Source organism: Carassius auratus, chromosome 2 (assembly GCF_003368295.1).
Source record: "Carassius auratus strain Wakin chromosome 2, ASM336829v1, whole genome shotgun sequence".
Classification (NCBI taxonomy): domain Eukaryota; kingdom Metazoa; phylum Chordata; class Actinopteri; order Cypriniformes; family Cyprinidae; genus Carassius; species Carassius auratus.
Genome location: NC_039244.1, coordinates 792,896 through 802,895, shown reverse-complemented (window position 1 = coordinate 802,895; position 10,000 = coordinate 792,896). Strand labels below are relative to the sequence as shown.

Below are 10,000 nucleotides of genomic sequence, written 5' to 3'. Positions count from 1 at the left end.
TATTGGAACTAATGTGAATGGAAGTACAGAATAAATAATATTTTGTCAAATACATCGCGAATATGGAAACATTTGATTTTTGTGTGAATCAGCTTTTGTTTCAGTTTCGTTTTAGCCTAAATGTAAAAAATATACATAGCGTATTTTAACCATGCAGCAATTTTTTATATATATATTTTTATAAATTACTGTTTTCTTTTCTTTTTTTTACTTTTTAAACCGTTTAACTGATTGTATTAATAGGTCAAAATTCTTAAGGTCGGTTAACGGTTAAAATGACCATCCCCAAATAAGAGTTTTAAACACGCGATGAGGTCAAAGGTCATAAATGACAATTCTGCTGCTGTTCGCATGTTGTTTTTAATGTTTATTTCATTTACTTATTCAAGCCTTTTTATTATTTTTAACTGTAAATGTAATATTGTGCATTTCAATAAACTTGTCTTCACGCATTTACAGAGGCAAGAATGTTTCTGTTCAGTTAGTAACGTTTCCATCATTCTGCATCTGGCATATTCTAGTTTTATCAGCTCACGATCAGCGTCTCGTGTGCGGTGATCTTCTCTCGGGAGCGCGCAGGCGTTAAATGAGCGCGTTCCGCTTTAAGACGAGGAAGAGGAGGATGAGCACAGCGCGGCCGGAGGAGGAAGAAGAAGAGGAAGAAGATGAAGAAGAGCAGCAGCCCGGGACTCTCACATCGGGAGTGACTTCACACCGAGTCCGAGCCGAGAGCAGCTGATAATTCAGCACAAACATCACAGTACTGTCAATCATCATCACAATCATCATCATCATCATCACATCCGCGGGATAATAACAGCCGAGCGCCTTACAAACGATCGCTTTGATCGATATTAACGATGTTTTATAAATGTGACATAAATAAAGCCTGACTGACCGAAACTCCCCTCACACACACAACAAAGTTTACCTCAGTTTCACTCAAGTTTATCCCGTTTTACCCAAGTTTACCTCAGTTTTACCTCAGTGATGTATGACATGTTCAGACGGACGATAAACTACAGAAATCGGAGTCACTCAAAACACCAAACCTGAAACAGTTCGAGAAGTTCAGCTCCAACCGCGGAACATCAGTGTGTGTGTGTGTGTGTGTGTGTGTGTGTGTGTCGGTGAGGAAGAGGAGCAGCTCTCGATCGGAGCGGATCCACCGAGCGCGTGAATTCTTCCCCGTCACTCACCGGGTCTCGCGGGTCGCTGTTCTTCTCACCGCGGCTCTTCCGGGCGGTTCGGCCGGTAATTCACTCGGTTAATCCCGGGAAACCCTCTCGCTCTCGCTCGCTCGCACCGCTCCGCCGCCTCGCTGCCAAATAATGCACTCTCTCTCGCGCGCACACACACATTCACACGCGCGCGGCCGCGGCGTCACCGCACTGAGCATGCGCACTGAAGCGCACCGATAACACGACTGACGTCTTCCTCACACCCGAGCACAGGTGACCCGCAGCGCAGGTGAACCATAACCCTAACCCCACCCCCCAACACACACACACACACACACACACACACACACACACACACACACACACGCGATGATGATGATGATGACTCTAGAATCAAAGATGAGAGACAAATGAGACAAACTCTCTTCATGTTTTATAGACTGCAGCTCCGCTCTTCATCAGGTGCATCATGGGATGCTTTGAAACTGTTTCAGCAGAACTAACCTCGTGATTGGTTCATGAAGAGCTGGTCTCTCCTCATCTTTATCTTCATCATCATCCCATCACTCCTCTAGCTCCGCCCACTCTTCTGCAGGAAGTATGGCATGTCTGAGCTCAGGCGTGACATTGGTTACCCATCATGCATCTTGAGCATCAGTCTGTTTCCTGTGTGTGTGTGTGTGTGTGTGTGTTCAGAGATAAAGGCGGTCATGTGACCGTGCAGTGACACTGACCTGGACCTCACACACTGCATGAACGCTCTTCAGTCTGAACATCTGGAAACATTAGTTTTCTGATGAAACAAACTCACTCTGAGCTTCTTTCTCTTTACTGAATGTTGATCTGTAATGTTCACGTTCAGAAGAACTCACCGCACACAGCATGTGTGTAACATGAACGAGACAAATAACGCTTGAAGGAACTCTTAGAAATACACATTTCTGTCCATTCTGAGAATGAGGAAACACATCCAGCATTAAGATGATTTTAACTCAGTCTATAATCCATGATAACACTTCCTCCAGTGAAAAAGTGCTTCATCTGCTGTTGTCTCTCACAGATTAGTTTAGATCTGTTTAACCACTGCTTGATCTGTGCAGATTTCTCTCCTGATTCAGACCAGAACACTTTTTCACTGGAGGAAGTGTTATTCTGGATTATAGACTCTATGTGTTTGAGTTAAAATCATCTTAATGCTGGATGTGTTTCAGGTTTTGTCTTCTCCAGATGTTCACTGATGGACTGGAGTGCTGTGGATTATTGGGATGTTTGCTGCATCAACTGTTTAGACTAGTCTTAAAAAGTTAGTCATCTTTTTTTTTGTCCTTCAAGACTGGACTTTTTAAAGAGTTATGAAAAGGTAGATTGGTGTTATTTGTATTGAAGACTTGTCCTCTGCTGGTTGGTCAAACAGTCTTCAGACGGTGGTCAAGTTTATAGAACGGAGTCTGAACTGATTCTAGAGAAACACTTTATATCTAAAACACTGAATAAATTACACAGGATCCTTCATACACTTCTCCAATTTTATTTAAAAAATCCTGATGATTTTGAAGCAGACACAAAGTTTAAAAATACAGTTATTATAAAGATCGGTGGCAGATCCGAGAGCAGAGCGAGTCTTTACTACGATGACCAAAGAAACAACATTTACACAAAGCAATGCTATTCCAAATGAAAATAATGACAGAGGATAATATTGTTAAATGTAGTATATAAATATTCAAACTTTACAAAATCTAATAAATGTATTTGTTAAAACTACAGAGGAAAAGAGATTAATACCTTTAAAAGAAAAGTGTTTGTACAGAGACGTGCAAGAACAAAACAAACCTGTTCTGAGCACAAAATGAGACGCGTGTAAAAATATCAGCACACAGAAGAGTTGGGTCAGCGGTCACACACACACACACACACACACACACACACACACACACTCAAGGGTTTATGAGTGAAGCTGCAGTCAGCAGGCGCCCTCTGCTGGTCACATGACATCCACTTCCTGTGATGTGGGTCAATGGAAAAACATTTGAAAGTGAAGCCTGTTTGAAGATTTTTTTTTTTTCAGTGATGTTATTTTCATTTATGATGTTTTTCCATCATTGCTGTAAATGCACAAATCCTGTAAAGATTTATTTAAACCAGCATAAATTAAAGGAAGTGCAACAAATACTATAGTAATGCATTAATAACTTAAAATTAATATTACAATAATGAGAATTTAGGGGTTAAAAACGGCTAAAATCAGGCTTCATTTTCTGACTGAACTGTGTTTTATTTTGTGTTGGATGAGGTTTGAAGAGTTACTCTGAATTGAGATCAGAGTGAGTTGTGTCTAACCCTAACGACTCCTTACACACTAGTACAGTGACACAAACACACATCTGCTGTGACCTCTGACCCCAACTGTCCACGCTCTGAACACAGCCAATCAGAACGCACCAAAAGACAAACTGTGAACAACTCAATAATTTAAAATCTGAACAGTAAGAGAGAGAAATCTGCAGGTGAAAGGCAGCGGAGTCTCGCTCGACCCGTGAGAGTGTGTGTGTGTGTGTGAGGATGACCTGTATGTACAGCGTGTGTGTGTGTGTGTGTGTGTTTAAAGCAGGCTGGCCAGGCTGGTGGTGGGTCCGTTCTGAGCTTGAATCTGCACAGGAGGAGGTCCTTCAGTCCACTGAAACACATCAGACACATTCAGAACAAACAGCCTCTCATGTGGAAATTAATTATGAGCGTGTGTGCGAGTGAGTGTGTGTGCGTGTGTGTGAATGTGAGTGTGTAAGCGTGTGTGAATGGGAGTGTGTGTAAGCATGCATGCAAGCATCTGTGTGTGTGCGTGTGTGTGTGTGTGTGCGAGCGTGTGCGTGAGCATGTGTGTGTGTGTGTGAGTGTACGTGTGAGTGTGTGTGTGTGTGTGTGTGAGCGTACGCTGATGAGGTTGTGCTCCGGCAGGCTGCAGGCGGCGATGTGATCCTGCAGGAGCTGCTGGGAGAAGTTCTGGTGCATCTGCGCTGCTTCATGTGCATCCATCGAGTTCCCACAGGCCTTGTTCAGATCTGGACAGAGACACGTGACGTGAGCTTCTGATCAACACTTTCCTGATCATCAAATACTTAATTACTTTATTTACAGTAAAATATTACAATAGTATTACTTCTCATTCTTGGCCTACAAATAAATACGATATAATAAAATAATAAATGCATCTAAATTAATCAAAAGGAAAACACAATTAAGATTTTTTTCAAAGCATTCAAAGCACCCTTTATATACCAGACACACCTGCACAGAAGAGTGTGTGTGTGTGTGTGTGTGCTGAACTGACCCTTGAGCAGAGCGGATGACCAGAGCTGCACAGACATGTCTGGGATCTTACTGGCCAGCTGCATCGCAGGAACCACCATGTTGTTACTCTCCTGAACACAGACACACAGAATGACTGACAGCGCTTCTACAGGACGCTCCGGCGTGTGTGTGTGTGTGTGTGTGTGAGAGATTTACTCTGTGGTTCCCCAGCACGTAGAATATGTGTCCCAGCAGCACCAGAGAGCAGGCCGTCAGACGATTCAGATCTTCCGCATTCGACATCTTCAGCGTCTCGCGCAGGAAACGCCTGCAATCACACACACACACACACACACACTCATCAGCATCACTGACACACACACACACACACACACACACTCACGGGTCTGAGAACAGGAAGAGGAAACTCACTTGGCTTCATTGTAGCGTCCCTGGAAGAAGGACAGAAGGCCTCGGATGTAGAAGGCAGCGGCGCGCAGACAGTGAGAACTAGAGACAGCAGAAACAACTTCACAGATTAGAACAGCACAGAGTCAAACAGGAAAATAACCCTAATGTTGTAAAATTCTTCAACTCAGTCTCAGAGTAATATACATTGAGGATTCATTACTGAACTTTGAACAACTTGAGTTAGCCAATGATTCAGTGATTCATACAGACATGAAGTCATCTGCTTCATTTGATTCACTCGTTAAGACAGTCACTCAGTGCCACCTACTTTTAGTTTCAGATTTTCATTTCATTTCATATATATATATTTTTTAAGTTTTTAAAGCCCATTAATACCCATTTATTATCTATATTTATGCTGAATCAAAATATTTATGTTTAAATCTTCAATTGTTTTTCTCAGCCAAAATTGATGGATGATTAATTATTTTAAAATGAATTAAATTAATCAACATACATAGTGTAATTAATTAATTAATTAAAGAACTGTAGTTGCTTGACAGCCCAAATATCTACACAGCTCCTCTTCTGATCAGAATCACTGGAGTCTGAATTGGTTCTGAATCTTTAGTTTTGAGATGTTTCCTCATGGATTCATTCCTTTATAAATCCTCCGCTAAAGTGTCTGTATTACAGTCGTTCGTAAATGTGTGTGTGAGTATAGTGTGTGAGTATAGTGTATGTGAGTGTGTGTGTGTGTGTGAGTATAGTGTATGTGAGTGTGTGAGTATAGTGTGTGTGTGTGTATAGTGTATGTGAGTGTGTTTGTGTGAGTATAGTGTGTGTGTGTCTGTGAGTTAAGTGTGTGAGTGTGTCTGAGTATAGTATGTGTGAGTATGTGTGTGAGTATAGTGTATGTGAGTGTGTGTGTGAGTATAGTGTGTGAGAGTGAGTATAGTGTGTGTGTGAGTATAGTACGTGTGTGTCTGTGTGTGTGAGTACAGTGTGTTTGTCTGTGTGTGAGTATAGTGTGTTTTTGTGTGTGTGTGAGTATAGTATGTGTGAGTATAATGTGTGTGTGTGTGTGTGTGAGTATAGTGCGTGTTTGTGAGTCTGTGTGTATGTGTCTGAGTAGAGTGTGTCTGGGTGTGAGTATAGTATGTGTGATTGTGTGTGTGTGTGTGTGTGTGTGAGTATACTGTGTGTGTGTGTGTATGTGAATATAGTGTGTCTGTGAGTGAGTATAGTGTGTGTATGTGTGTGTGTGAGTATAGTATGTGTGAGTATAGTGTATGTGAGTGTGTGTGTGAGTATAGTGTGTGTGTGTGAGTATAGTGTGTGTCTGTGATTTTGTGTGTGAGAATAGTGTGTGAGTGAGTATATAGTGTACGTGTGTGAGTGAGTATAGTGTGTGAGTGTGTCTGTGAGTGTGTGAGAGTATAGTGTGTGTGTGTGTGTGTCTGAGTATAGTGTGTGTGTGTGTGTGAGTATAGTGTGTGAGTGTGTCTGTGAGTGTGTCATTGGTGTTACCTGACGGGGAAGTTTTGGTCCGGGTTTATCCTCTCTAACAGATTGTAGAGCTGCACAGATGAAGACAGAAGAACACTGTGAGTCGTTGATTACTGACGATGATTATTGATGTGTTTTATGATGACTGACCTCCTGATGTCTGTTCCCCTCTCTGATGTACACACTCGCCAGGTTAGTGACTATGAACGTCCACAGCTCCTGATGGGAGGTGAGCTGCGCACACACACACACACACACACACACACAGGTATGAGCTCGGCTCGGTCACGTCTGTAAGATCAGTGTGTGTTTGCGTGTCTCACCCGTAGCGCTGTCGTGAACTGGGCCTCAGCGTTGTCCATACAGTTAACAGAGATACAGTACAAGCCCTGAACACACACACACACACACACACACACACACATGACATGAGCACACGAGCCCTCCGCTTAATCACTGATCCACTGGGATTTATTATTTATTGTTTTTATTAATTTCACTTGTTAAGTTTTTGCAATAATATAAAACTATTATTTAGACTAAATTATGCATATTTTTTAACCTAAATTTAAAATAGATGTATATAAAATCATCAGCATCATCATTTTAAAAGCCATATTTATTTCATCAAAACATACTGGCCAAATTGTGTCACTCTAAAAACATGTACAGCAAACCAAATTTTGTCTTTAAATTCTTATGAATCACATGATGAGAAAACGTGTAATTGAGTTGTTCCCTGTCAGCTGGTGTCAGCTGTGTGTGCAGCAGAGAGGACTGATGTAGTGGAGTCTGGTCTCACCAGCAGTGTGTGGAGCTGAGCCGCGTGATTGGAGAAGAGCCGTGGAGACTGCTGACAGAGCTGACACACCTGAGAGATCTGACACACACACACACACACCTGTTACACACCACCACCACCACCGCAGCATCACAGTGCTCCAAACACACACACACACCTCCTGCAGCGCCGTGGCCTTGTGTCCCGTCACCAGACGACACATGATGATGTGCTCCAGCAGAATGACTTGAAACGAGGAAAGGATGGGGCTGCAGTCCAACACTGAGAAACACACACACATCAGAGCATCAGTTATCTCACACACACACACACACACACACGTCTCTGTGGCGTGACTCACTCTTCAGCTTCTCCAGCTGCATGAGGGCTTTATCAGTGTATTTCTGAGCTTTCTCCAGATACCCAGCCTGCATCGAGTGCATGACCGTCACCTGAAACACACACACACACACACACACAGCTCCAGTCAGAGATGGTTAAGGACGCACAGAACGGTGCTCTGAAGCAGTGTGACGTGGGACAGGACGACGCTCACCAGGTAGACCAGGACACACATGTGCTCTTTGGGCAGCCAGTGGAAGAGATCGGCCGAGTTACTGGGCAGGATCTCATCATCGTGGAGCGTGGAGATGGTCTGGATGCACTGCTGCAGCTGCTTCAGACACGGCTTGACGCTCTTCACCTGCACACACACACACGAGCTGGTCAGCTCACACACACATCACACTCACGCGCTCCTAACAGACAGGTGTGTGTGTGTGTGTGTCTCACCTGTCCGGCGTCCAGGTAATGTGTGACCTGCAGCACCAGGAAGAAGACGCGCAGAGACTCCTTCTGGATGGGGTTTCCCTGCCAGGTCTCCACGATCTGTCCACAGAGAGTCAGGAGCGGATGAACCTCCTGCAGCTTACGCTCCATCAGCAGCAGCTGCACACACAAGAGCAGATTCACACACATCATACTCATCAACACTTCTCTACACACCTGTGTCAGCTCAGTCTGATCCTGTTATTAAAGCTGATACACATACATCACCAGATGGAAAGTGTCTTCTGATATTGTTAACTCTGCATCATCAAATTAGGTGATATTCTGGCTTTTTTTTGTGAATCAGCAGAATTTGTTTCTTCAAGATGCAGGGCAAAACAGATTAATAACGAGTGCATTATGATTCAGCTTCAAACGCTGCAGAGGCATCTTCACTGTGATTTTTAGTTTTTCTGCGATATTTACTGTGATATGATGACACTGTGAACCTCTTTCGGTAACCATTAAAACTCTTTCTACTTGAGTTTGCACTAAAATATTAACGGTCATGTTTTATTGTGATTATAATATTGAGATATAATGAAATAAAACGAATATTGTAAGGTGTTACTCACCATGCCTTTGCTCAGCAGGAAGAGAGCTCTGTGAACACGAGCAGAGGTACATCATGAACATCTCAAACATTCAGACATGGCAGACGTTATGAGACACGGAGCGTGTGATCAATCATACCTGGTGTATTCAGAGCCCACGACTCTGGCGTACTCCGCTCCGACCCCCAGCAGATCACACGCAGACACCAGGTCCTTCTCCAGCGTGTGCAGTTGCTGAAACAACATCCAGAGCACGCTATCATCAGGACGCTCAGCTCTCACCACAAACACTCTTATCTGAGTCTGATTCTTCAGTTACAGTTATGTCTCTGTCTGTGTGTGTAAGAGTGTGTGTGTGTCACACACACCGCGAGCTGGAAGAGTAGTCTGCAGTGCCAGTAGGGGGTCTGCTGTGAGATCTGGATGGCCTTCCTCAGCAGCGGTTTCGCAGAATCAACCAAGTTCTAGTGAACACAGCAGGAGACAAAAAACCTGACATGATAAGCAAATATACTCATACATACATATTTTTGTTACAAGAACATTTTCTTTTATATATATAATTTTTTTTTCTCACTGCTGTTCAGTAGTTTGGGATCAGTAATGTACTGTTTTTCTCTTCTGCTCATCAACGCTGCATTTATTTTACCAAAAATACAGAAAAACTGTAATATTGTGAAATATTGTTACCATTTAAAATAATGATTTTTTATTTTTCTATTACTACTTTAAAGTGTACTGTATTTATGTGATGCTCCGCTGTATTTTCAGCATCATTCCTCCAGTCTTCAGTGTCACATGATCTTCAGAAATCAGAATAATATGATGATTTACTGCTCAAGAAACATTTCTGATTATTATCAGTGTTGAACACAGTTGTGCTGCTCAATATTTCTGTGGAAACTGAGACTTTTTTCAGATTTGAGGGATAAAGTGGAAAAGAACAGCATTTATTTATAACAAATCTTTTCTAACAATATACATTTTATTAATCACTTTATATCAATTTAACACATCCTTGGTGAATAAAAGCTTTAATTTAAAAAATAAAATAGAAAAATACTGACCCCAAACTTTAGAACTGTAGTGTATAATGTTACAAAAGATTTTGAATTTAAATAAATGCTCTTTTTATCTTGTTTCTTCAAATCATCTTGAAAAATGTATCACAGGTTCCAAAAAAATAATAAATAAACATCAAGCAGCAAAAGTTTAATAAATCATCATATTATTCTGATTTTTGAAGATCATGTGACACTGAAGACTGGAGGAATGATGCTGAAAATACAGCGGAGCATCACAGAAATACATTACACTTTAAAGTATCGGGAATCATAATTTTACATAATAATAATGTTTCACAATATCTTTTGTATTTTTGGTAAAATGAATAAACGAAGAGACTTCAATAAAACACATTACAAATCTTACTGATCCCGCACTTTTAA

The 10,000-nt window shown here is 41.9% G+C and overlaps 2 protein-coding genes across 4 annotated transcripts in view; both read right to left on the bottom strand.

Moving 5' to 3' along the window:
• LOC113111514 (transcriptional repressor p66-alpha) overlaps nt 1-1,421 on the bottom strand; it is a 22,632-nt gene extending 21,211 nt beyond the window's left edge. The window contains exon 1 of one of the 2 annotated variants that reach the window (XM_026276296.1): nt 1,200-1,421. The gene's annotated coding sequence lies outside the window, so the exon portion shown is untranslated. The remainder of the gene's footprint in view (nt 1-1,199) is intronic. The other variant, XM_026276306.1, reaches the window with a different exon arrangement.
• mau2 (MAU2 sister chromatid cohesion factor) overlaps nt 1-10,000 on the bottom strand; it is a 14,199-nt gene that overhangs the window by 3,297 nt on the left and 902 nt on the right. Inside the window, exons 4-19 of one of the 2 annotated variants that reach the window (XM_026276285.1) lie at nt 8,921-9,016; nt 8,692-8,786; nt 8,574-8,601; nt 7,963-8,118; nt 7,727-7,873; nt 7,532-7,622; nt 7,349-7,452; nt 7,192-7,269; nt 6,713-6,778; nt 6,540-6,623; nt 6,411-6,460; nt 4,902-4,979; nt 4,686-4,797; nt 4,510-4,600; nt 4,113-4,240; nt 3,762-3,858 (exon numbers count right to left, since the gene is read on the bottom strand). In XM_026276285.1, coding sequence (XP_026132070.1) covers nt 3,784-3,858; nt 4,113-4,240; nt 4,510-4,600; nt 4,686-4,797; nt 4,902-4,979; nt 6,411-6,460; nt 6,540-6,623; nt 6,713-6,778; nt 7,192-7,269; nt 7,349-7,452; nt 7,532-7,622; nt 7,727-7,873; nt 7,963-8,118; nt 8,574-8,601; nt 8,692-8,786; nt 8,921-9,016 — 1,479 coding nt within the window. In that variant the 3' untranslated portion in view covers nt 3,762-3,783. Of the gene's footprint in view, nt 1-2,688; nt 3,859-4,112; nt 4,241-4,509; nt 4,601-4,685; nt 4,798-4,901; nt 4,980-6,410; nt 6,461-6,539; nt 6,624-6,712; nt 6,779-7,191; nt 7,270-7,348; nt 7,453-7,531; nt 7,623-7,726; nt 7,874-7,962; nt 8,119-8,573; nt 8,602-8,691; nt 8,787-8,920; nt 9,017-10,000 lie in introns of those variants that run through there. The other variant, XM_026276277.1, reaches the window with a different exon arrangement.